Source organism: Neoarthrinium moseri (assembly GCF_022829205.1).
Source record: "Neoarthrinium moseri strain CBS 164.80 chromosome Unknown scaffold68_Wmoseri_CBS_16480, whole genome shotgun sequence".
Classification (NCBI taxonomy): domain Eukaryota; kingdom Fungi; phylum Ascomycota; class Sordariomycetes; order Amphisphaeriales; family Apiosporaceae; genus Neoarthrinium; species Neoarthrinium moseri.
In genome coordinates this window covers 124,271-149,638 of record NW_026055182.1, presented here as the reverse complement: position 1 = coordinate 149,638, position 25,368 = coordinate 124,271, and the positions used below count along the sequence as shown (strand labels likewise).

Genomic DNA, 25,368 nt, shown 5'->3' with positions numbered 1-25,368 from the left:
TTGCCATGGGAGCCCAGGAGGAGGAGCATTGAGCAAAGGGGCAGAAAAAAAAAAAAGTCTGGCGCGGCGGCGCATGTCAAGTACCGGAGCACCGTCTCGCAAACCTCTGTCAGCTCTATGTAGTGATCCATGCCCACCTAACAAAGTACCTAGGTAGGTACCTGGGTTCCCCCTTCAGCTGTCGGCTAGCCTACTGTGCACTGGAGTTAGGACCAAACCTTGGCCTGACCGACTGCTTCTCCTGTCTCCCGCTGCTACGTACCGACCGCCATCCGTCTTTCTTACCTCTCCCCCCGATTCATGATACCCTCAAAACCTTGAATCCTGCCCTCCTCATCTCGTCGTGGTTATCGTCCAGTATCTGTCCTCCCCTCGCCCCCTCCCTCCCTCTCTCTAGCTCTATCTGCTTGTGGTGAATACAAGCCACCAAACACCAGCACCACCTTGCATCTTGGTCGCGCCCGGCAAATTGGATCTGCAAGCTGCAGCCCAGCGCCCGACCTCCTGAGTGCATACGATACTTTGCGGGAGCCAACCTAGTCCCCAGCATCCTCCCGCACCTGCGACGCCTGCTCATCTGTCGGACCGGGTACGACCACAACGAACACAAAGCTTCTCCCAACGATAATCTCTTCAGACTCGTTGCCAAAATGCGCTCCACCGTCGCCGCCGCCTTTGCGCTTCTGCTGCCTTCTCTCGTGGCTGCCTCAGCTGCCCAGTCTGAATGCCTGCAATCAAAGGCCAAGGAGCTGGCCGTCCGCTCCCAATGCGGCGACAAGAAGTTCCTGCTCAAGTGCTTCCAGACCGCTTCTGACCTGGCTCTGGAGAACACCGTCCAGGACTGCCTCACCAGGGCAGGTTGCACAGACAAGGCCGCCGCCAGCGAGGCTAGCTACCTGCTGACCCTCTGTGACGGCAAGTCCGATGAGTTGAGACGACGAGAGCGCGAAGAGGGTAAGTGAACTTGACGCAATTGCGTGTCCCGTCTGGGCCAAAATTCTTGGCCACTGCTCCGGGAGAGGTGAGCTGACAGTGACGCTTACGCAGCTCTCGCCGCTCGCAACAACGTGCGCGCAGTTGACGCTGTGGCTGCCGCGACCACAACCACCGACTCCGCCTCGATAGAGACCGGTGCTGGCGCGGGCATTGCTGCCCGACAAACCACAACCGCGGCTACTAGCTCAAGTATAGGGCCCTGCTCGACCGAGACCATCACGGCTGTGACATCGTACTATGAAGGCAAGAATGACTACACCGTCCAGACCAAGACCACCTCGGTATGCAATGCGGCCTACTTCTGCACCCGAGACAACGACGGCAACGACCTCTGCATGGTCCGCCAGGACGGCATGACCCTCTCGGGCAGCATCGTCGGCATCTTCCTGGCCATCGTGCTTACCGCCATCATCGCCACCGTCATCTTCCTGTGCTGCCGTGACCGCAAGGAGCAGAAGCGCATCCGCGCACGTGCCGAGGCCGCTGCTATTGCCAAGGCCAACGCCATCGAGTCCCGGAGGCCCGAGGCTTCGCAGGCCGCCCGGAGCATGAGTCAGAACAACCACGGCCCCAGCGGCGGCCCGAACCCCTTCGCTGGCTAGGTGACAGCGGACGGGAGGCCTGCGCCCCCAGCCGCGCGGGGACGTGTATCGTCGTATCGGAGCTATAGACAGTGAGATGTGGTAATCGGGCTAGGGTTATCAATCGGGGCATTCTCTTCGGGAACCAAAGGGAGCTGAATTTTTCGGCGAGATTCGTGGAGTAGCTTGGCCGCATTGCCGACAAGATGTCTACCACATTCCTATGGTCTGTGGGATGCTCGCGGACGATGATCGAGGCCAGTAATATTGACACGTTTGCCATGTGCCCCAGGGCAAATGATTAAGGGTGTGGATTGACCAGGGTGTGTTGGGAACATATGATGGTGGTAAAGCAACAGAAAAGCCCCCTTTGAGTAGATACCTGAATTTCTTGGTTGAGGACCGGCGTTCATAGGTATGATGATCTGATAATTCCATGCAGGAAATGCAAATCTGTATAACAAACCTGCCCCTTCGACCCCAAGGATTGCACATGTAAATTGAAAGCCGGTCAGTCAAGCTGCATTTACAACAAGTGAACCCTCAGCCTGCTGCCACTCCGACAGTGGCTTCCATGAGGGTTTGGACCGGGGGAGGTTCAGCGTCTTGAGGGCGATCGATGAGCCATCCAGGATGCGGTGGTGGATTTCTCCCCCAAGGTATACATAATGGTCGACTGGAAGTAAGAAGTATACTGAGCCCGACAGAGAAATCTTTGGCCACACCACCTCGGGGAAAAGGGGGGGGGGGGCTTTATAATGGTCGCAATGTCAAGCTTTCGCCCTCCTCTCCAGCCATTAAGGATCGCATGAATCCGTGACAACGGTGCGAAGCTATGACAAGACCGCATGGGGGTTCTTTCCAAGATACGAGGTCCTTGGACCCGCCCTCTGCCGCCCTCTGATATATGCTCGTTTTGTTTTTCTCCCTCTTCTCTCCCTTTCCTTCCCTCGGTTCCCAAGTGCGCTTTCACTACGATTCGCCCTGGCTGGCTTGGTCTCCGCTCGCGCGAACAGGGCATTCCTATAACTACACTAGGGTCGGGCTCAGTGCCTGCTGGTAGGTTCAGACCGGTCCGACGACAAGTAGCGCCGTGGAGCGTGGGCGCGAAGGGACTTTGGCATTATTGTAAGGCTCGGAAAATTTTATATCTGGGACTATGACACCAGGAATGCTAGGAGACGGAAGGTGGTGGGCACACCCACTGAAGCTGGGTTGGAAATATACACAAGCGGGTACGAGACACGGTCCAGGTTTGTCTTGAGCATATGCATTCAGTGGGTGGCCCGATTTCAACGGCTTGATGCTTGCTCTTTGAGCAGATGCATTATTGTGACTGTGTCGGAAGCAGACATCATCTGTACTGTAGCTTAAATTTGTTGGACATAATAACGCCGATTATGGTGTGTAACCCTGAGACGGGATTTCACGATTCACGCATTGGTATATCAGTAATCGCAATGGTGCACGGCGACAAAGACTCATGGCATGCACAATACGACGTCCACTGTATTCGTGGTTAAGACCACCTAAGAATGCTTCCTGCGTTCGGGAGTAGAAAGAACTGCACCGTTGTATCTGCCCTCACCGACGTCCACAAGGTATAGGAATCTATCTCGCGAGCCAGACCAGCCCATCTCTCGGCTGCCGCAGAACACAATGAGAAGACTCGTTCGTCAGCTTCCCAGACACCCGAAAATGCCAATCACCATTCCTGTCCATGCGCCGAGGATTGTGTGCGTCGGTGGCGTAGAGGAACCTCGAAAAGTACAAAGAAGGAAGGACACAAGAAGTAGAGGGCTCGACCATCCTAGAGCTCATGAGAAACACGTAGCTGCTTCACCCAGCGTGATTTCATGATTTCGAGGTTGGCCGAGCAAGAAGGAGTAGAGGAGTCATCGAGGGCGGAGGGTATAAGTTCTAGGAACAAGGGGATCGAAAGACCCTCTCTACACCCAGCTCAGACCACCCCTTTTCGAGACCAAACAGATTGAGAGCAACGTGCGAGTCCAGGTGGAAAAGAGCGGTCGGTTCCTGGATTTGCTTGGAGTTGTTGTTCGGGCCACTGATCTGCCACTAGGACCCTCGTGTGCCAAACGAACCAATCGAACCCACAATGGGACTGCCTATCTCACCTGGAGCACCGACGTTGCGCGCTGCCATGATCGGAGTACCCCCATTGGCGTCGTAGCGAATCAGCATCTTGCCTGACTTCTCGTCGCGGCGAATATCGAAGCTTCCGCCGCCGTTGTGGGCACTCCCTTCAGTTTCGCACATTTCCAGGAGCTCAGGCTCCGAGACCGGCTCCGAGGTGTTGATCGAGTCAACATGCCCCTTGACGGTTGAGATGTCAACAAAGCCGTTCTCGTCAGTAGCATGCCCCTCTAGTTCCCGACATGCTCGGCAGAGCATCAAACGAACCTGCACCGTCCGGGGCTGCACTGGTCTCATGCCGGGGGGTGGGGCTCCGAAGGCAGGGTTGGGAGGCCAGGCCGTGTTTCCAAACCCAGGAGGCGGCGAGAACACGTTGGCAGGACCCCCCCACCCTCCACTCAATGGAGAACCAAAGATGGGGTCGTGGAATGGGGCTGCTGTGAACGGAGGCCTCGTTCCCGGGGCGGCAGTGTGGCGCCGCTGCTGATTGCTGATATCCCCGAGCGGCTCATCAGAGTCGTCAAGCAGTGCGCTGCTCCCCAGATGGTTGACATTGTCCACCTCAGCACCAAGGCTCTGTCGATGGCCCTGGACCACGCTGCCTGGTCTTCCAATAGGTGCAGGTCTCGCAATGGGCTGGGCGGAAGCGCCGGGGCTCTTGGAATCCAGGGGACTGCCGTCAAAGCTCGCAGAGGCTTGTCGGGAGTGCGAAGACGGCTGCCCGAGAGGCATACCCTCATGCCCAGGGAAGCCCTGGCTCATGCCGGGCATAGAGTCAAGCCCGCCTTGAAACCCAGGAGGCGCGTGGGGAGGCATTGGAAATCCTCGGCCCATCGGCCCAGCAAGGCCAGGAGGTGGAAGCGGCATGCCTCCAGGGGGTGGTCGGAAGGCACCGCCCATCGGAGGGAACGCATGGTTGTGCATCTGGTTGAATCCCGGACCCATGGGCATTCCAGGAGGATACGGCATCCCGAGAGGTGGCATCCCAATGGGGAACGGCCCAGGGCCGAGGCCAGGGGGACTCTTGATCCCACCGTGTAGGGGGGATGTGGGTGCGCCAGGAAAAGACGAGCTGCCGGGGCCGGTGGACGGTGCCTTGTTCGGAGGCCCAATGGGACCGGGACTTGCGTGCGCGGGAGTCAGTGGGTGCGGCGAAGCGCTCTGACTGGCACCTGAACCTGACTGTGATGCCTGAGACATCGACCTGGTGATCTCCTGGGATACTGCGCGGGGCTTCATCGGCGTAGGCGCCTTCGGAAGGGCTGGTGTCGCCACGGAGATCTGCGGTGAGGCCTGGTGCACGGGAGGCTGGTGAGGGAGCGCCGGGATGGACGCAAGCTGCGGCGGCGGCGGCTGTTGCTGCTGCTGCTGCTTCTTGGGTTGCGTGGGGATAGGGATGGGCGCCGCAAGAGCAGCTGCCTTCTGGGCAGCCTTCTCCTCCTGCTTCTGCTTCTCCTTGGCATCCCGTTCGGCCTTTGCCTGAGCGGCTCGCTGTTCCTTATCTCGCTTGTCTTTCTCATGCTTCTCGCGGCGCTCGCGGGTCTCCCGCTCCTTCTGCTCCCGCATCTCCTTCTCCTTGATGCGCTGCTCCTCCTTCAGCTTCTTCTCGCGCTCCTTGACCTCGCGGGCTTTCCGTTCCTGCTCCGCCTGGCGTTCCTTTGCGTCGTGGGCGCGTTTCTGTCGCTCGGCCTCCTTCCGAAGGCGTTCATCCTCCTCGTGCTTCTTCTGGAGTTCCTTCTTCTTGCGCTTCTCCTCCGCCTTGGCCTTGGCCTCTTCGGCACGGCGTTGGGCCTCGGCAAGCCGTTCTGCCTCCTCGGCGGCCTTCTCGGCCTCTTTGCGCGCCTTCTCCTCGGCCTGGGCCTGCTTCTTCTGGGCGGCTTTCTCCTTGCGCTTCTGAGCCTCCTTTGCCTTCTTGGCCTTCTTCTGGGCGTCCTGCCGGCTTTCGTCCTCGAGCTCCTCCAACAGCTTGGCTTGGCGTTCGCGGGCGACCTTCTCCTTGTAAGCGGTCAGGACTCTCTGCTCGAACATGCGGGCGGCGAAGATCTGGAACATCCGCCGACCCTCTTCCATCCGTTGCTCCTCGGTCATGGTTTCCTGTTGTGACACCTTAGTTAAGAATCTCCCTACCCGCCACACGCGTCACGGGTTTACCTCTTCCTCGTCATACTCCTCCTCTTGAGAGTCGTATTCCTCTTCCTCCTCGTCTTCCTCATCGTACTCGTCGTCTTCGGGCGGCGGGTGATTGTGCGAGGGCGGCATGGGGGCACCGTTGACCGAGTGCCCGTAGGACGAATGGTAGGTCGCGTCCTCTTCGCGGGCCATGCGCCGCTCGGCCAGCTGCTCCATCATCTCGATAAACTTCTTTCCGTCGTTCTTCAGCAGGTCGTCGGCTACCGTGAGAATGCCACCTAGAGTTGTTATTCTAAGGTACGTTGCAAAAGCAGTGCAGCAAAGGTGTGATCTCATACCCTGTACCGTCAGGCTCTGCCCAAAGTTGAACAGGTCAAGGGCGTTGTCCTCGGGCATGTCTTCGGGCTCCCCATCGTCCTCGTCGTCGAGGTCGTCCTCGTCACTGTAGTCGTCATCTACCTCTTCGTCGTACTCGTCGTCGTCTTCCTCGTCGTCCTCTTCGTTGTCCACGTGCTCCACTATGCGGCCCCGCGACGGGTGGTGATGATTGGAGTAGTTCGATGGGAGGCTCCGGGGCGGGTGTAGGCCGGTCATCTGGCCCAGCCGCCGGGCGTTGCCGAGCATGGGAGGGCCGTGGGGATGGCTATGCGGTTGGTTGGCGAAGGATTCGAGCTCCTCGTAGTAGGCATCGTAGAGACCCTCCAGCTCCTCCTCGATGGCGGTGCGCTTGCGCCCGCAGACGGTACAGCTGCACGTGTGCTTCTGCTGCTCCTTCATCTTCTTGAGCACGGCATCCTTCTCGACCTTGACCAACGACTTGCGCTCGTCCTCACCCAGGCCGAGCCAGAACTGCTTGATGCGCTCACGCTCCTCCTGGGAGGACGTGTTCCAGATCTTCTCCTTGGAGATGCCGGCATCGCGCTGCTCCATCTCCCGCGCAAAGGCGCTCATGGAGCTCTCGGCCACGCCTTTCTGCTGCTTCTTCTTCTTGGTCGACTTCTTGGAGCGGGCATTGGTGCCGTTGGCCTGTGAGGGGTGGCTGTGATAGGAATGCAGGTGGTGATCGTCGTCGCTCTCGGTCTCGTCGTCCCAGTAGTCCCCGTTCTCAGCCGCGGAGGGGGGCTGGTTCTGCGGCACATGGTGGTGAGCGTGGACAATCTTGCGAGGGGTGCCCGAAGAGGGCGGCAGGGCAGGTGCGCTGATGGTTGACGCCGGCGGACTAGGCAGGCCGTTGGGCCCGTTTGCTGGGTCGGCGGCCTCGGCGGCGGCGGCAGCTTTCGCAGCGGCCTTTGCGCGGCGCTTCTGCTTCTTGCGATTCACCGTCGGGGCGGGGTCCTGGTCGGCGGCGACGGCGGCGGTGGCGGCGGCCGAGGCGTCGAGACTCGTCGGGGCAGCTCCCTTGGAGGAGGCGGTCGTGGTGGGGGAGGGCTGGGCGGGCGGCGTGGAGGTGGACGACTTGGTGATGGTGATGCTCTTGGTGCCGTCCTTGTTGGTGTACTTGGCCGCGGACGGCTTGGAGACGGGGGATGCCAGCGGCGGCGCGGGCTGCTGGCGGTTCTTGGCCGGCATGGCGACCAGAGAGAGTGGCACAGGCCGGGACGGCAGGGCAAGGCGGGCTCAGGCTCAGGCGCGGGCGCGGGTGCGGGTGCGAGAAGATGGTCAAGGGCCAGAGTTATGACACGGAGCCGGCGTCGACGAACCAGAGCATGCTAGAGAGGCGTGCTGCCGAGTGGGAGCGGAGTACGTAGTGTGCAATCAAGCGGTCCGTGAGGGTTACACAGGGTCGGGTGCCAATGCGAGCGGGCAGGCGGGCAGGCGGGCAGGCGGGCAGGCGGGCGGGCAGGTGGCAGGCGGGCAGCGGGCGCAGCGTGGTGTTGGCGTGAGAACCCACGAGGCGAGCGTTTGGGCGGGAGGATTTGGTGCGTGCCTGCGTGCCTGCGCGTTTGTGGTGTGCGTGTGTGGTTGGGAGTGGTATGTGATTTGGTGTGTGGTGTGTGGTGTGTGGTGTAGCAGTGAGTATGGTGGGCGTGGTGTGGCGTGGTGTGCTGTCCAGAGTCCTGTCCAGAGTCCCAGTCCGGCCCGGAGGTTGAGCGAGCGAGCGACTGACTGACTGACTGCCCAGGTCCCAGGTCCCAGGTGTGAAGTGAGTGTGCGTGATTGATTTGATCGAGTGAGCACTCAAGAGGAGCAGCCGACTGCTGTACCTAGCGCGGGCAGGGTACCTTAGGTACCTTAGGTACTGTAGGTAGGTAGGTAGGTAGGTAAGTACCGGTCGACGCGACGAGGCTCGACGGGTTGCCCCCCCCTCTCTCTCTATCTCTCCTTCGCCCGCTCCCTCTCCTCCTCCTCTCGGCCGCAGGACAACGCTGCGCAGCGCAATGCAATACAGGTGCAACGCGGCGCTGCTCAACCCAAAACCATGTCCCGGGGTCCGAAAGCAAACAGGGCCAGCTGCGGCAGCCTGGGTTGACGGTCGGTTGCGTACCTCAAGTTCAGGGCAGCTCGGTCGTTGACAATCTTGTGCCTCTCGTCTCTGCGTTCTGGTGCGAGGCCGTTGTCCAGCCGCCTCAGGTCCAGTGTCAGTCCAGTGTCCAGTGAGTGTGCAGTTGGTCAGTGGGTGCAGCCTGGGCCCTGAAAGGTTTCCATATGCCCAGAGGTTCGGATCGGATCTTGGCTTGGCGCCCGGCGGTTGGGTCCAGTCCAAGGCGACCATAGGGCAAACACTCCTCCCGAGTGCCCAGTTGCCAGGTGTGCGCTGGAGCTGGGCCCGCCTCAGGCGCCCCAGGCCCCCTCAGAGCCTCAATTTTTCAGCACCCCTCGCCTAAGACTCCTCCAGCTGCCTCCAGGGCTATTGGATGCCTGGGGTACACTTATCCGCCTACAGTAGGTACCTTACAGTAGGTGAGCCCTGGGCTCTTTCAGTGCCAATTGGAAGGGGTGGGGTGGGACCTTGCTGGCCTTGTACATGGTGTTAGGTCAGCCGCTAAAACTGCTTTCCTCAAGGTTGTCAATTGCCAATTTGTCCAGTTGGATGCTGAGATAAGGTGCCTCAAGGCAGTTCAGGCAGTTCCCGCACCGAGAGAAGTCCCCCAAGACCCTGGATGGCGATGAATTCTCCGGCTCTGAGGTATTATTAGTGGAGCTGCCGCAATGTACTAACTTAGGCCTCCATCTAGGTATGCACCGCTGCACCTGCTGCTGCACAGTAACTACCTTCCGGTAGGTTATAGTTATTGGTTAGGCATGATGCCAACCCGCGTCTGTGCGATCCCATAGCACGTGATGGACACAGCCCATCTCGTCTCGGGGTTCACCACATATGGATTCAGTTTAACCAATCTGAGCTTCTCTTCTATGGCCGAGTAGTATTGCCTTACAACTTTGCAGGTGAGGACTTTTGACAGACGAGAGACGGGTCGATCATCTTCTCACGATCGCCACACGAGGCCTTGAGAGCTTCTTGAAAGACCCGAGTACCCGCCACCATCATTGTACTATGTATGTGCTGGAGCATGCCTTCTCGAGTGGCGCGTCTCGTCGGACCAGCTCGTCTAAGAGGCAGCGTCCTCTCATTGACGCCGCTCGCTTCAACATAAGTACACACCCAAGAGTCACCTGGAATCAATATCACCCGAGGGATACAGCTGGGATGGGTCCTGTCATCTCTCATCATCCCCCCAGCAGAGGGATGAATCACGCAGGCTTGAATATACCCGTCTGTCTTCTGGGCTTCCCAGCCGGCAAGGCTGCCACAGGTGCCATCGCGAGGCTCGACTCGACCGACGATGGAACACTCGTTGTAGCTGCCAGCCATCGGGTGGTCCATGTTGAATGCCCCGTCTCACCCGTCGAGAAAAACATCAATAGACTCAGTAGCCTTCTAGGTGACGCATGAGAGAGACTTGACTCAAATATTCTCAGCGTGTGACCAATGGCAGTGGTGCAACGCCGTCGCGGCCGGCTCCATGACCACCAAAGTCAAGAAGCAACACTCGCCAATTTCCATCCGACCGCATACTGCATCAAGGAATGCCAAAGTCCAATCATACCTGGTTTGCGGGCCTGGCTCTGCGGGCACTCCATATAACTCGCGCAACTAAGCAGTGGGACATGCTGTCTAACTCTGCGCTGCGCATGCCATTGGACTAGTATCACAAGTGTGGTTGAGCAACAGACACTCCAACCTGCTAATCTTACATCTGCGCCCTTTAGAGAAGCTTGATTTCCAGACCGACTGACCAAGTCGACGAGGCGGTCTAGCTAGACAACCGACGCAAGTGCTGTTCGAATCTGTATTCTGCGTACGGACGGTCAGTTGGACAGCCCTCCAATCGTTATTGGGGGGAGGTCAAGATTCAAGGCTTGGCCTCCAAGGCCATGCTTTCCCAGGGTCGAGGTGAAAGACCCCCAAAGTCTGCGGTCCGCGTTGCTACAACCGGATTTTGAGCGGCACCCAATCCGTCACACGTCACACAACCGAGCGTTTCTCTGGATGCCGCTGAGAGTTTGGAACAGCCTCCACACGCTCAATATCCGGATTAACCAAAGTCGATAGAGCTTCAAATGTTCTCCCCGCAGCCTGGGCGCTCGGGCCCTCTGGCTTCCAATTGGCCCTGATTCGAGCCCGTCTTAGCACTTACACAGCCTCAACGCATCAGCTCCATCCAGCCTGCCATCGCCTCACTGAGGACAGAGGCCGCAAGCCCTGTAACGTAACAGGTACTGCTGAGAGCTGCGGTTCCGAGTTGCAGGTTCGCTAATAGCGGTGTATGGGTGAGCTGGTGTATTTATGCCAGACCAGTGTCTGCCATTTAGGATCGTCTCGCCCAGGACCCGGCAGACGTACGTGTTAGGAGTAGAAACAGGGTCACTGTACGCCCTCAACTCAGAGTCTACCCTCTCTGCCCCCTTTCTGTCCCTCGCCTCAACTCCGCAGCGAGGGCTCGTCGCGGCCAGTTCTGTGTCCAACCTTGCCCCGAAACGCCCCGAAACAGCTCTGACGGGCCAGCAACATCGAGGGACGGGACGCCGCAAGTGCAACGACGTCTGAACGCGGGCGGGTCATCCGAGGCGTAGGACTGAAGTCTGTCGTGGCGGCGCTAAAAAGTTGACTTGGGCAGACGAGACCGGGGCTCGCGCTCTGGTGTTAGGCCTGTCCGTCCAGTGTCTTTAAATTCTCCAGCGATACCCGGTTTTTGATCGTCAGATCGTTGCCCAAGTTCGGGGCCGCTCGTATTCAACAGGGGATCTTTTCTCGAACCCAACAGAACAGCATTCGGCCGTCCTGCATCCTCTCACCTCTCCACTATCCACAGTTACCCGCGACCAGGCCAAGATTATTCAGACGACGAGCAATACGACGTTCGATACTGCCATTGCGAGAGCCGTACAATTACGCCATAGAAGGGTTCGACACCCATCCAGCACGGCACAATCGGGCGCGGAGGCCTCGAGCCGACTCGCTTTTAACAGTCAACGACTTCACACAAGCACACCCACACCCACACCCACACTCTCTCTCTCTTCCGTCTCCAGACGCGCCCCCTTTCAACAAACGAGGCTGTCCACCGCGCACCCTGATCACCGGCCTTCTCCTGCTGTCCGAGTCGATTGCCTCGTCTCCCGTTGACCATGGCGAACGCGAACCCAGGCAACGTCATTCGGAGGTAGGTCCGCGTCAAACCGCTTGCTTGTCTAGGAGAAGCGAACCCCTTCCAACGGGACATCGTAGACCGAACCATCCGCCATCCACTACATACGTTACCTCATTCACAACCTCGTTCCCCTTACGCGCTCTTTCCTCCTGTCCATCTGCTCCAAGTCGTCATGTATTCAAAGGGGGGCGGACTTCACAATTGCTGACTTGAAACTGCTTCCAGGAAACTGGTCATCATCGGTGACGGAGCTTGCGGCAAGACCTCTTTGCTGAGTGTCTTCACGCTAGGGTACTTCCCAACAGTCAGTCTTCAACCCCATTTGTGCATCGCTTATCCCTTGGCATTGCTAACTCGACGCAGCACTATGTAAGCCGATCCGTTACAACCCTCACCGGCGCCGGCGCTGGCGCAAAGCACAATACCTACTTGCGATTCCTCCCTGAGCAAAAGCCTCTAATAAGATCGATGTACAGATCCCCACAGTTTTTGAGAACTATGTTACGGATTGCAGAGTGGACGGCAAGTCCGTACAACTGGCATTATGGGACACAGCAGGACAAGAGGACTACGAGCGACTGAGACCGCTGGCATACTCCAAGGCACATGTGATTCTGATAGGATTCTCGATCGACTCGCCAGACTCGCTTGATAACGTGAAGCACAAGGTTGGTCGTCCAACTCCCAGACGAGTACGGGAGAAGGGCCAATAAAACTGACTGTCTTTTGCAGTGGATAGAAGAGGCGACGGAGCGCTGCCCGGGCGTGCCCATCATCCTCGTGGGATTGAAGAAGGATCTGAGAGACGACCCCGTCGCCATCGAAGAGATGCGGAAGAAGAGCCTGAAGTTCGTCACGCTGCGCGAGGGCGAGGCCGTGGCGCACGACGTCGGGGCCCGCAAGTACCTCGAGTGCAGCAGTCTGAGCGGTGAGGGCGTCGACGACGTATTCGAGGCGGCAACCCGGGCCGCACTGCTCACGTTCGAGAAGGGCGAGGGCGCTGGGTGTTGCGTCATCTTATAAGGCGGGAAACGAATCAAACCCCGAGGTTTAAGCACTTTGATACCGAGACGAACCGCAGTCGAGAAGCCAGCCACGATTCTGGCGGTAATCCTCGGGGAGGGGACGAGGACGTCGACCACGCCACAGTCTCGGGTGACTCGAGTATGCTCTCTACACCAACTCGAGGGCCGGGAGACGGCTTGCGTAAAAGAGAAAGCCGACTGGTCGATCATCGATGCCACGACAGAGCTCTTTTCCCAGGAAGACAAAATTGCTGTGCTTTCATGCGATATACCTGGATTGGGAGGCAAGTTTTGTGTACTATTAGCACATAGAAGCGGTCGTTTTGCTGCGATATTACTACTCGTTTTAGGATCTTGGGAGGTACATGATGTTCGTCTCCCTGTATTCAGGTGGCGGTAATCCATATCCGAACGTCACTCTGTATGGGAATTGGGGACTGGCCCAGCCTGGGGCCGTCATAACTAATGGGGATAGTGAGGGCAAAGCGAAGATAGCGCTGCATTACAGAATGTCAGAAAGCATCAGTTGATTCTAGCTTCCGTGCCACTGATTTGTGTTATGTGCTGTGTGTTTCACTATATATAAGTTACAATGCCCGGCCGTCTTTAGTCAAGAATTCGGCCATGGCCTCCTCCACTCTCTACAGATCTTCCATGATTACTGTACATGCGCTCTAGCCCCAGGGGACCGGCACCTTTGCACCCGTCCGACACGTACGTAAATCTTTTTGAGTCATACAGAACGACGCTGTCAACCCAGACAGGCCGAGAAATTACAGGAAAGTTATGAGCTGAGGGATACAAGATGTGTTGTTGGCGTCTCGCCCAATCAGCGTGTCCAGTCGTGGTTCCAGGGGATCCGCGCAGGCGTCTCGGTCTGCGGCCTTGCGTACTCGATCGGGACGGCATTGTGTCCGAATAGACCCTTCTTCTCCATAGCCACGCGGTACAGGTATCCCTCGTCGCGGGTTCCGGGCCCGGACGTCGTGCGCAGCTCTTCGCAGGCTGAGGCCATGGACTGGTACATTCTGCAGCCACGACGGTTAGCAAGATTATAAACAACCGCCTCGGGCCGCGGTAGGCAGCCCGCAGGGGGGGCCGAGGCCGGTATGCGGCAAGGGGAAAGGTGCAGTTGAGCTGGCCCTCACCTCATGAGCTCCCTCTCCTCCCCTTCCCGCTCCTTGCGCTGCCACAGCAGCCACGCGCGGTGGATCGTCCAGTGCCGCAGGTGTCGGTTGCGGGCGAAGCGCAGAGGCGCCGGCACCTTGCGGGGGTTCGAGATCTTGAGGTTGCGAATACGCGGGTCGGGCTTGTCGCCCTTGACCTTGCGGCGCCTCTTGCTAGCTTTCGGGGCACCGCCCTTGGCCGGCGCGCCCCTGGCCGCGCCCGGCGTCGCGGAGAAGGACCGCGAGGAGAGAACGGAGACGGTGGAGAGGACGGGGGTCAGGGGTCGCCTCGTCGGCGCGGCCGCGGTTCTGTGGAGGAGTGTCGATGTGCATCCGGCGCTGCGAGACACGGAGAGCCGTGCCAGCGTGCTGGTGAGGTTGCTGAGGGTCGCTGCCATCTTGGACCGGGATATCGACCCTCGAGGGTCGGCTGTGGAGGGCGCGGTGCTCGAATTCGGCCTACTTCTTAACGGGCTGCCGCTGCGAGGGTACTCGTTGTTCGTCTCCGTACCACTGTCGTTGCTCCTGCTCGTCCCGTGGCTATTGGTAGAGCTGTCGGTCCTGGATGGAAATTATTGGCTCCAATTGCGCTAAAGAGACGGAGGAACAAAAGTGCGATGCCTGCACGTTCCATGGGATGCCCGGCCCATAAGTTCCCATAAGTTCCACCCCGGACGGGCCACGCTAGAATGCTCGCCCTCCGCATGGTAATCGATAAGCATCAATTTACCCAAGCCCGTCCGTATGAGAGGACAAACATGGCGAAGACACAACAAATTGACAGCTCCAAAGCTACGAGAAAATGCCTTGTTTCCGGTGCTTTCCCCATTAGTATAATTCTTAGGGCGAGAATCATAGACGTGCGACGGTCTCAGGTTGTCCTCTAGTATTGGCAGCCGAACTTCACAATGTCGTAGGATAGAAAAATTACGGTAACTGGTGCCCAAGACATACGTCGCACACAAAACTAGAGAACGGTGCGCGTCGTTCCATTGAACACGGATGGAGGTTCCGCACAGGAAACACAATGCTTCCAGAGCTTCGGCGGATGTAACAGGACATAGAGACCAGTTTGGGTCTCGTTGCCAGGCTAGGATTGCGCAGCCCCCTTGTCGCAAGGCTAAATTTGGTCGAAGACTGTATTTGAACTTGAAGATCGTGTTAGAGTATCTATTTTCGATAAACTAGCTCCTCTATACACTCATTCATCTCGATTCAAAACTCGTGAGTGAGATGTGCTCGTGCACTGTCTTTTCCATGTGGGGTGGCTCCATATAATTTTATTCATAAACATGACTATGAGTGGCGTACTACTACATCCGCTCGATACTGAATTTGATGGTGTCATTCTCGCTTTTATCTGGGAGGTAGACTGGCCGGATTCGTACCACAACAGATGAGGGAGAAGTCGGTATTCATCGAGGCTGGCAAGCCTTGGTGGCTATGGACAAAGAGTCTCAGGCATTAACCGATATCTTGGCTAGGGGATTTAAGTGTATCGCTCTGGGCGCTTTTAACAAAACAGTAACATACCTAGGTACATTAACATACCTAGGTACTAAGGGGTTACGTGGCTTTGAAGGGTACTAGCGATGATTTACGAAGGCGCCAAATCCCATTGTCTTCAACGATCCCTTTCAACTCAAGCCGGTCTTGTCCAGCTATTGGCCATCAACAATGATGCGACACAAGGATGTTTGATATATAGGGTACCGGCCTACGTTGAAGACATTGACGGTCGTGTCACTTCATACAACGAGGAGGAGCAAATGACACTTCTCACGAGAAAGACGACAGAAACATGTGCTGCGAACTGATCACCCACACAGCATACCACGCTGATCTCATAAAGCACTGCGTGGTAGAGGGTAACCCTCATGACTGCCGCAGCGAGCGGGGATGCAACCCATATCCAGATGGTGGTGGTCGTCAATGCGAGGAGCACTCTTGTTGCTGGATCAAAGTGGAGATCGAAAGACCGTGCGGCGACCAGGAGGCTGACGGAAATTGCAAGCAGCGCAAAGACCGAATGTTAATCGTCCACCGGAAGCCTGAACAAGAGCTTTGCGTGGAGTTCTGGCCGGAAGATGGAGATGGAACTGCTGGCAAAAAGGTGCTGATCTTCTACGAGGACCTTGACGGAGATATGTTCTTCTAGCACATAGAAACATCGACTAGACAATACAGATGACTGACTTATCCTTGCTGATGTTATCCGCTCGGTGGTAAGATTAGGCTACTAAATGTCTGATCCTGGTCGAATTTGCTGCGTGTTCGGTTGACAGCTCACGTAAGTGCATGTACTTCTCGTTGGACCTGTTGGGGTCATATTGTGTAAAGCTTGGTCATTGTATTCACAAGTTGTTGCAGTGTGCACAGCGGTCAGAATGACAAATATCGCGAATCAAAAGCTCTGGGCGTCTTCTTGTACGAGCTCTGAAAGGCAGGTGGTAGTAACTTTCCGTCTTTCGATCCTAGCTTGTACGAAGTATCTTCGGTGTCCGGGCATCTCGGCTTGCGGCATCGAGTTCTGGACATATTGCTATGTTCGCGAGCATTATGAATATGGGGATAATTCGTTGGATCTGATTAGTGGTATAGACGGGGTTGAGGAGGTGGAGCCTATTGGACCAATCACCACACAGCTGCAGCATCGTCCGATGCGGAATGCTTCAATTCCGTGCGGCGCACCGCATTGCCAAGCACGGCCATAAGCAGCGCTTGCTTCGAAGAAGGAGCTAGCTGCCTAGACCCAGTCATGTTTGGAGTAGTATTCTTACCCTGCTCAATCTTCTTGAATGCCTTTCAACAATAAAAAGTCAACTGCTCCGTGGAATTCGACTGTTCACCTACGACCATCATCTTCTTACACGACTTCAACAAACGTGCAGGATTGGCACTCGGCGAAGACCACAAGATGACTGACAACAATGCAGGCGGCCTCCTGATCGAGCAGAAGCTTCACCCCTACTACCCTCCAACCATCGACTTGCCAGCATATGCCCCAAACGAAATAGCAGTGCCATATCTCATATCGTCGTTCGCTGGAGCTAGCGTTTTTGTCTTTGCCTTGACGACTTCTTTGGCTCGTCACGTCCGACCCAGCATTTCGAATGGCGAGTTATGGACCGCGAGATGGTTCATGCTGTGCGGCTGCATTCATCTATTTTTCGAGGGTAGGAGGATATTGACTGTCTCTAATCCTGGTAATGTAGCAACCGCTGACTTTCACAAGGATACTTTGCATTCAACAACGCCCATATGCCCTCACGTACGACCCTCTTTGGCGAACTATGGAAAGAGTACGCCTTATCCGATCGTCGATACCTGACGCGAGACGCCTTCGTCGTCTGCATGGAGACCGTGACAGCTGTGTGCTGGGGACCACTCTCTTTTATTGTCGGCTGGTTTATCATCAACGAACACCCGTTCCGGCATCCATTGCAGCTCGTTGTCAGTCTTGGCCAGCTCTACGGCGATGTGCTGTACTACGCAACGTTTTTCTTCGACGAAGCCGTCTTTGGAGAAATTTTCTGTCGACCGGAGAGATACTACTTCTGGGCATATTTCGTGATGATGAATGGGTTTTGGATCGTCATCCCGCTCTGGCTGCTTTTTCAAAGTGTGATGGAGAGTGGCAGGGCTTTCTCTCGCTTGGAGACTGAAGAGAAAGTAGGAAAGAAGAAGAGCTCATGATTGAAGAATATGACTACTTCACAACGAAGATCACAGCGAAGTGCGTAGAGAATCTTGCATACACCAGGCAGAATTTGTAAGAGTTTCGCACCAAGATCAAAAGGCATTTTCTCAAGTGAGGATGTACTGGGGCTGACAGTACCCCATTCATAGCACCTCGACATAGGGCTCATCGTAGAAAATGCATGGTTTATCACGTGAGGCTACGACATGTTCTCGATGGTCTATTTTACAGTGTACACGACATGAATACAGCCATTCCAGCCGAAATCTGCGCTAAAAGTCTAGCCACAAGACTCGAGATCTACAAGACATGTATCAAAGTGAGCTGGGCATCAAATCTTTGCCCTCGCTACCCTGTCCTTCAGCTCGGCTTTCCTCTTCTTCTCGGGCGTCATGACGTCTCCAAACTTGACGACGTCTTTACCTGTCGCACTCAGCAAGGCGACCTGCTCCCGGTACATCTCCGCCTTCAACATGCCGTAGATGCCCGTCTTGCCCTTGGTGGTCAGCGTTTTCTCCTGTACCAAAGCCATCACGCCTTCGAGCCCGTCCGTTCGGTCAATGATGCCAGCCTCCAAGGCCGCCTTGGCGTCCCAGCGCTTCGCCTCAAGAACCATTGTCCTGTACACGTCCGGCCTGCACTTGGCCCGGAAGATCCCGGACATGGGCGGCAGCAGCGGCGCGCCAAACTCCAGCTCATTGATGCACATGTAGCCCCTGTTCCCGCTGAAGACACGGTAGTCGTGGTGCATGGCGAGCATAAAGCCACCAGCGAATGCGTGGCCGTTGAGGAGTGCAACCGTGGGCATGGGGTACGTCAAGAACCGCCGGAAGAGCGGGTACAGCGAGTCCTCGGTGAAGCCCTCGGTCTTGATGGCGAGGTCAAGGTCCAGCCCATTGGAGTAGAATTTGGTGATGGAGGACGTAGTCACCACGACACCAGTGGGGTAGCTGGCCTCGATGATGTCGAGGGCGCTCAGCAGCGCGGCACAGAACGCCGGCGTGAGCCTGTTGTCCGGCGGCGAGCTGAAGGACAGCAGGTATACTTGTGGCGAAGGCTCAGTGCATGTTATGCTGCCACCAACATGCGCGTTCAGTCGCGGTATGGGAACTGTGAACAAAATCTTATCCTGCATGACGAGAATGGCAGAACGTCCTGATAGCTGGTTCCAAAGAATGTCCCACGGTCAAGCTGGCGTGATCTGCACAGCGATGCTGACAATGATTGAGCAAGCTGAGAGAAAGTGGCACCACGAAAAGTCCCTCTGGTTCGACAGACGAGTACCTATATCAAAGGATGGTGTCTGGCACTTTCTTGAACCGTTGTCACACCAAGCCGTCTCCTGACTCTGACTTCGAGGTCAGCAGAGCCTCGGTTGCGCAAGCCTAGCCGCTAGCTTGCTTGTACAAGCTGCACAACCACCAACTAAGGGAGTGAAGTGTGCGGGTCTCTCCAAAGACTAATGTATCAATTGTTGGATCGAGAATCAAGGGTCTTGATGGCTTATGAATTGGCTTCTTGAGTGTAGCTACAACTTCGATACTCCCCGTTTTGTCACGTTGCAGCATTCCCATGCAGTTATCTGTGTACCCACTCTCGGCAAACTTGACCTCGGGCGATTCACATGTAAGCGGCTGGGTCCACGCCACAATCTTTCCGGATCGTGCATTGTATGTGATTACTGCAAACATGTGTATTCGCATGAGTTCCAGGTCTGAAGCTCGAGCTTCGAAACATCAACATCGTGCTTTTTACTCTCATTCGATGTCCAGTCGTCGCTCATCCTCGATATTATCAAGTCAGATCTTATGCACGATTCATAATCAGTTTTGTCAGCGTCGGAAAGATCTCAATTTGTAGGTTTCGCCTTTAGGCTTCTATGTATTCGCTAAAATCAATGTCGCGTCGCTGTTCGCTTAAGTCTTGACATCGGGCTCATCACGTCCAACAAACTCCTTAAACTTCAGAAGCTCGGTAGCGAACTTGATCTCAGGCTTAAGGAAGTCTTGTGCGTCGAGGCTGTACTTGGACTTGTCATCAGTGTACTGCTCAATATACAGACGAATAGTAGCACCCGAGGAGCCGGTACCAGACAGACGCACGACTATGCGACTGCCGCTCGAAAATCGAGCGTATAGACCCTGGTTGGAGGAGACAGATCCATCGAGGTCTGTGTAGGAGAAGTTGCCAGCATCAGTAACGGTGTGGTCTCCGATCTTGCTGCCGACGAACTTGGGGTCGGCGACGAGATCCTTCAACACACCTACGACCTTGTTGGCGCCGTCCGAGTCGACGTTCTCGTAATCGTAACGTGTGAAGAAGGTTCGGCCGTAGGTGTTCCAGAAATCTTCCTGGATCTGCTTGATGCTGGGCTTGGTGTCAGGGTGCGCCTCACCAAGGCCGGCGATGATGTTCAACCACGCAACGACAGCCCAGAGACCATCCTTTTCACGGACGTGGTTGCTGCCAGTTCCGAAACTCTCCTCACCGCAGATACTGAGCTTGTCCGCATCAAAGAGGGCGCAGAAGAACTTCCACCCAGTGGGGACCTCGTAGGAGTTCAGGCCTTGGGCCTTGGCAACGAGGTCTACCGCACCAGAGGTAGGCATGCTGCGGGCAAGGCCGTAGACACCTTGCTTCTTGAAGTACGGGATCAACTGAGCGTGGTGTGCAATGATGGCCAGACTGTCACCGGGTGACACGAAGGCACCAGCGCCGTATATCATGTTGCGGTCTCCATCACCGTCCGAGGCGGCGCCAAAGGGGATGTTCTCCTTGTCAACCCTCTCTACCAGGGAGTGGGCATAGACAAGGTTGGGGTCGGGGTGTCCGCCGTTGAAGTCAGGGGCAGGGATGCAGTTCTGGGTCGAGTTGGCCAGACCGAGCTCTTGCTCAAAGATTGCCTTTCCATAGGGGCCCGTGACACCGTGGAGTCCGTCGAAGAGGACCTTGAAGTCGGGGTTGTTGGAGAAGAACTTCTTGATCAAGGGGAAGTCAAAGATATCCTTCAGCATCTGGGTGTAATCCGCTACGCTGTCAATGATCTCGACCTCGAGGTTTCCGTAGGTCTTGGTGCCGATGGCCGAGAGATCCACATCAGGGATGTCGGCAATCTTGTAGGACGTGAGGGTCTTGGAAGCGTCGTAGATCTTGTTGGTTACGCTCTCGGGGGCAGGGCCACCGTTGGCCAAGTTGTACTTGATACCGAAGTCCTCGTTGGGGCCTGTACGAGGGGCAAGTTAGCGATTGGGTCTCGGCTCTTGAAGGACTGAGTTTTCTCACCGCCAGGGTTGTGGCTGGCAGTCAGGAGGATACCGCCAGTCGCCTTTCGCTTTCGGATGACATGGCTGGCAGCGGGTGTCGACAGAATACCGTCCTTGCCGATCAACAGCTTCTTGACGCCATAGGCAGCTCCGATCTTGGCAATCAACTGGACGACTTCGGGGTTCCAGTAGCGGCCATCACCGCCGATGACGAGGAACGATCCTGCACGATTGGATTCAGTATGGAACAACGGAATGATGAGGGGAAGGACAGATACACACCCTCAACGCCCTCTGGGATAGACAGCAGAATGCTCGTGACAAAGGATTCACTGTAGTGCGGCTGCTGGAAAACCTTGACCTTCTTCCGAAGACCAGAACTACAAGACTATCAGCTTTGGTCCAAGTAGTAATTTGTGTCGTAACCATCTCCAATGGGCATCACCCATCTGCGCCTGGGTCTGGCGGGACGGGAGTCGGTGACGGTGACGGTGACGATGGCGGGGTAGACAGCTAGAATCAGAAGGGGGGTGGGCCGACTTACGTTCCAGGCTTCTGGTCGGTGAAGGACTTGAACTCGACCGTCTTGACGCTCATGGTGGATAGCAGAGACCTAGAAAGACAGATTCTCAAAGATGGACATGCAAGCGACAGACAGGGAAAGCAGCTGAAGCGTGTTTATTGTAGCAGAGGAGGGATAGGAGCTTGGAGATAGCTCCAAAACAGTTGGCCTAGTCTGAGATGGTGGGGGTCCTGGGGTGTGAGCAGCGACCAAAAGTGGAGTGACCTCATTTCCATTGCGTGGCGGCGAACATTTCCGCGATCTCCATGCACGTCGGGCAGGTTTGGCAGGCAGGGTAACACCTTACCCAGGTACTGTGCCGAGCCCGGCCAGCAACTGTCCTGTCATGATGGCAGCCATGGGAACGACCCATTGAGACAGTGCCCACCACCGCGGAGGGCACACGATGCTCTCTTTGGACGACGTGAACGCAGACACCCCAACACTCGGCCAGGTAAATATCGGAGCAGGATGGAACAGTTGCGCCCCCGTTGATTGACCAATGTGCTCCCGTGGATTTCCGCCACGGGTCTATCCGCGCTGAAACTATCGATTCCTCTCTTCCAGCCCCAGCCCAATGCCCGTGCCTTCGGCGCGATTGCAACCTCCAAGATGCCGAGATGCCAACGAGAGAATGCCTCAAGCTTTTGCAGCTCGTGATGCTGCAGAGTCAATTTTCACGCACGTTGCTGCGGCCAGAGTGCAGAAGATTCACGCACGCAACCCCGTGATCGCAGAATCTCCGCTGTTACTCTCACCTCTGGAAGATGAACTCCTTGTAGTACCTTGCTTCGGCTATGCTTTCCAAGATGTCGTCTTTCGCCTGATGGAGACCCTTTTTTGCCGGCGCCTTCTGGACGACCTCGCGTGGACACCAGCGCTTGGCCGCTTCTTTCAGACTGCTGACATCGAGAATGCGGTGATGTAGATAGTCGACGACCTTCTTGTACGGCTCTTGCCTGAGGAACGCACGGTCGGCATGCACGCTGTTGCCCGCCAGCAGCGCGCCCCTCTCCGGCACATGCTTCATGATGTATGCCAGCAGCTCGTCCGCAGCCTGCTCAGGAGTGACCTTGGAGGCCAGCACAGCGGCTGTCAGTCCGCTCTTCTCGTGAGTCCTCGTGCACCAGTCATCCATCTGGTCCATTCGCTCCTTGCTCTGGTGAATGACGGCCCCCCAACCTGCTTCATCCACAACCTCGAGAGTTCCGGTCGTGATGATGCAGAATATCTCGATGATCTCCTCGCGATCGGGATCAAGACCCGTCATCTGGAAACGTCAATTTCTGCCCTACCACCAAATTGAAATCTATCCACGTACCTCGCAGTCGATCCAGATTAAAGCGTCGTTGGTCGCCATTTTGGCCCTGATCTAGTTGAAGTTGTGAAGTTGACATCATTTTTTGGGAGTCCGGTTCCGACGAGGAGCTTGGGTTTGAACCCACAAAAAAGGTCCTCTCACAATAATAACAAAGCACAACGACGATAAAAAGCACATATCTGTATTCACCTCCAAGCAAACGTTGGCGACACTTGGTATCTACTGGACTCAAATGACTGTACTCAAACCTTGTGGTCAAGCCTCTGGCCACAGACTCTGTCATGCTAATCATGAGTTGTTCCCACATCGGCATCGCGAGCCACTCTCTCACTGTCCTGATATCTTTGCCGTTTCCCCCAAGCTGGTATAGCTCATGCCTCTGCCTGATGAGTGGCTCGGTGTCTCGAAATCCCGTCCATGACTCCATTGAACCCGTTCGCCCTCGCCCATCGCAGAAACTGCTTCCGCCATTGCACCCTTCGTTCGCCACCCAGCTCCCTTGCTCTATTCTCCTCTCCCCATTCAGTGATAACGCGACGCAGGGCTGAGCGAAGACGTCTGTTCACTTTCTTTCTGCGCCGCCCAGGCGAATCTCGCTGTGAGCGGAACCAATGGCGATAGTCTTTAGCGGTCATGGCAGACTTTGGTACGGGGTCGCCGTTGGTTATGTCGAATGCGTGTGTCTCCCCGAATGTCACAGCTTTCGTAGTGGTACTGCCGGATTCTTCACCTTTCTTGAGGCAGCTCTTCATTGGCTTATCCAGCTCGACCTGGGCGGTCACGCTTGCCTCTGGGACGGGCAACGTGGACGACTTCTCGGCATTGGTTCCCGAGACTGCTGATGCGGACAGCTCCGATGTCTCTTCCTCGTCACAGTCTTCACCTGCCGTCTTGGCATGCTCTGTGGAGGGCAATTCCATTGGGAAAACGAGCGTTCGAGATCTGATGTGCTAGTCCAATGGTTGGTGCGTGACAAACCTGCCGCGTTGATGGTCAGTTCGAGCGGCGTTAAGAGGGTCTCATCTCAAGAAAAGAAAGCGTTGTGCAAAGGAGGTGTGACAAGTTCCTGCTTCGTTTTGATTTCCAAGCATCAGAAGTGGATGCATGCGAGACCAGGCAGCTCGAACATTTTCCTCGGGGAATCGAGAGTTTTGAGAAAACGTCCAGTGAGGTCGTCAAAGGACAATCAGAAAATGGGCAACGACGTCCTCCTCGATCACTGGCACCACTGATTGCCAAAGCCTGCACCGCTTTCACATCATCTCATACAGAAATGCCAACGCAATTCTTGTTTCACATGGAACTACCGTTGCAGCGAGTCGAAAACTTTCAGATGGATTGTTTTTCTCCAGATTAATAAGAAATGATCATCTGGGTAACATACGCCTGCTTTTCGGCCACGAAATGAGGAGAAGACACAGCTTGTTCGCTGCCAACCGCTATTCTGCAAAAACACCATTGTGTAGACTTTTATCTGGTGAAGTCCTTGAATTAAGTGTAGTGTTCAGCAAATGCCTAGTTCGACAACACGAAGTTACGCGCATTTCAGCACTTGGTTTGATATCGGGTTGGTTTAGTCGGTTCTTGGCATCGAATCAAAGCTCTTCACATGGCAGTCGCCGGTGACTCACTGAGGCACCAAGATCAGCCGCTCCTTATAATATGTGGCATTGCATTTTTCATCGAATCTTCATTAACGTCAGAGACTCCTGAACATTAAACCACACTGCTTGACCATCTAACCGCTATTACCAAGCCTCCCCCTGGACCAGCCGAAACGTTATACTTCATCTATCATGGCTTCCCCAGACCCCTCGTTCAAGGCGATCAAGTACCTTCCGACCAAGGAGGCTTACGATCGCTGGGCAGCCGTGTACGATACGGATGGGAATTTCCTGCAAGCAATGGACGACATCGAAATGCAGGCTCTCTTGCCTCGATTCGAATCAGCTCTTCAAATGTCAAAGCCTTGGAAACTGGTTGATCTGGGCTGTGGCACCGGGCGTAACACCGCGCTCCTTCTCGGAGTGAACGGTGCCCAAGTCATTGCGCTGGATGCCAGCGAGGGCATGCTTGCTGTCGCGAAGAAGCGGCTACACGAGTTGCAGAGCGAGCTCATGGCAGCCGGCGCCCTTGGAGAAGCGGGGCACAAGGCACATCTCCAACTGGCTGTGTTTGACCTCCTGGCCTCAGACGAGCCACCAGCAAGCGCAACGAACGCGGATGGAGTAATCAGCACGCTCGTACTCGAGCACATCCCGCTAGAGACGTTCTTCAGACAGGCATCCCGTCTCTTGAAGCCGGGTGGCGTATTGCTGCTGACCAACATGCACGCCCACATGGGCGGCATCAGCCAGGCGGGGTTTGTGGATATGGAGTCAGGGGAGAAGATACGACCAACAAGCTACGCCCACACGGTGACGGACACGATAGAGGAGGCGAGAAAATGGGGTCTGGTTGTTGACGGTGAACAAGGTATTTTAGAGCGTCAAGTGACCGAGGACCTGGTTGAGACCTTGGGGCCGAGAAGCCGTAAATGGGTCGGTGTTACATGTTGGTTTGGAGGACTATTCAGGAAATCATGGTAGTTATGTAGTCTACTTCGAAAGGAAGATGAATAACGCTATATTTCTGGGCAATTTGCGGTTGAAATCTCAAAATCCTGTGATCTTAGGCGACCCGGAACGTAGCGAAACCGAGTTATTGGGGAGCCAGACTTTAAACTGTATCTGAAAACCCTTGACTCTTGCCAACGATATATCTGTTTCTATGTAGTGTCGCCTCGTCGGTAGATTTAGGACTATAGAGACGAATGG

General features: G+C 55.9%; 10 protein-coding genes across 10 annotated transcripts; 4 read left to right on the top strand and 6 right to left on the bottom strand.

Annotated features, from left to right (window-relative positions):
• Positions 1-650: 650 nt before the first annotated feature.
• JN550_011481 (uncharacterized protein) lies at positions 651-1,598 on the top strand (the record flags this gene model as incomplete). Its single annotated transcript, XM_049309851.1, has 2 exons — positions 651-954; positions 1,048-1,598. The coding sequence occupies 2 exons, from the start codon at positions 651-653 to the stop codon at positions 1,596-1,598; spliced, it is 855 nt and encodes a 284-aa protein (XP_049166588.1).
• A 2,055-nt stretch (positions 1,599-3,653) lies between these two features.
• On the bottom strand, positions 3,654-7,430 carry JN550_011480 (uncharacterized protein; the record flags this gene model as incomplete). Its single annotated transcript, XM_049309850.1, has 3 exons — positions 3,654-5,825; positions 5,883-6,139; positions 6,200-7,430. The coding sequence occupies 3 exons, from the start codon at positions 7,428-7,430 to the stop codon at positions 3,654-3,656; spliced, it is 3,660 nt and encodes a 1,219-aa protein (XP_049166587.1).
• Positions 7,431-11,492: 4,062 nt separating this feature from the next.
• Positions 11,493-12,538, top strand: JN550_011479 (uncharacterized protein; the record flags this gene model as incomplete). The annotated part of the gene is made up of 5 exons (XM_049309848.1): positions 11,493-11,527; positions 11,741-11,819; positions 11,879-11,884; positions 11,992-12,183; positions 12,248-12,538. The coding sequence occupies 5 exons, from the start codon at positions 11,493-11,495 to the stop codon at positions 12,536-12,538; spliced, it is 603 nt and encodes a 200-aa protein (XP_049166586.1).
• An 831-nt stretch (positions 12,539-13,369) lies between these two features.
• JN550_011478 (uncharacterized protein) lies at positions 13,370-14,104 on the bottom strand (the record flags this gene model as incomplete). Its single annotated transcript, XM_049309847.1, has 2 exons — positions 13,370-13,568; positions 13,689-14,104. 2 exons carry the CDS (start codon positions 14,102-14,104, stop codon positions 13,370-13,372), a joined length of 615 nt encoding a protein of 204 aa, XP_049166585.1.
• Positions 14,105-16,623: 2,519 nt separating this feature from the next.
• JN550_011477 (uncharacterized protein) lies at positions 16,624-17,402 on the top strand (the record flags this gene model as incomplete). Its single annotated transcript, XM_049309846.1, has 2 exons — positions 16,624-16,882; positions 16,942-17,402. The coding sequence occupies 2 exons, from the start codon at positions 16,624-16,626 to the stop codon at positions 17,400-17,402; spliced, it is 720 nt and encodes a 239-aa protein (XP_049166584.1).
• A 335-nt stretch (positions 17,403-17,737) lies between these two features.
• On the bottom strand, positions 17,738-18,541 carry JN550_011476 (uncharacterized protein; the record flags this gene model as incomplete). The annotated part of the gene is made up of 1 exon (XM_049309845.1): positions 17,738-18,541. The coding sequence occupies one exon, from the start codon at positions 18,539-18,541 to the stop codon at positions 17,738-17,740; it is 804 nt and encodes a 267-aa protein (XP_049166583.1).
• Positions 18,542-19,322: 781 nt separating this feature from the next.
• On the bottom strand, positions 19,323-21,266 carry JN550_011475 (uncharacterized protein; the record flags this gene model as incomplete). The annotated part of the gene is made up of 4 exons (XM_049309844.1): positions 19,323-20,629; positions 20,689-20,892; positions 20,952-21,049; positions 21,214-21,266. The coding sequence occupies 4 exons, from the start codon at positions 21,264-21,266 to the stop codon at positions 19,323-19,325; spliced, it is 1,662 nt and encodes a 553-aa protein (XP_049166582.1).
• Positions 21,267-21,985: 719 nt separating this feature from the next.
• On the bottom strand, positions 21,986-22,591 carry JN550_011474 (uncharacterized protein; the record flags this gene model as incomplete). Its single annotated transcript, XM_049309843.1, has 2 exons — positions 21,986-22,501; positions 22,553-22,591. The coding sequence occupies 2 exons, from the start codon at positions 22,589-22,591 to the stop codon at positions 21,986-21,988; spliced, it is 555 nt and encodes a 184-aa protein (XP_049166581.1).
• A 332-nt stretch (positions 22,592-22,923) lies between these two features.
• On the bottom strand, positions 22,924-23,472 carry JN550_011473 (uncharacterized protein; the record flags this gene model as incomplete). Its single annotated transcript, XM_049309842.1, has 1 exon — positions 22,924-23,472. The coding sequence occupies one exon, from the start codon at positions 23,470-23,472 to the stop codon at positions 22,924-22,926; it is 549 nt and encodes a 182-aa protein (XP_049166580.1).
• Positions 23,473-24,348: 876 nt separating this feature from the next.
• On the top strand, positions 24,349-25,140 carry JN550_011472 (uncharacterized protein; the record flags this gene model as incomplete). The annotated part of the gene is made up of 1 exon (XM_049309841.1): positions 24,349-25,140. One exon carries the CDS (start codon positions 24,349-24,351, stop codon positions 25,138-25,140), a length of 792 nt encoding a protein of 263 aa, XP_049166579.1.
• Between the last annotated feature and the right edge of the window lie 228 nt (positions 25,141-25,368).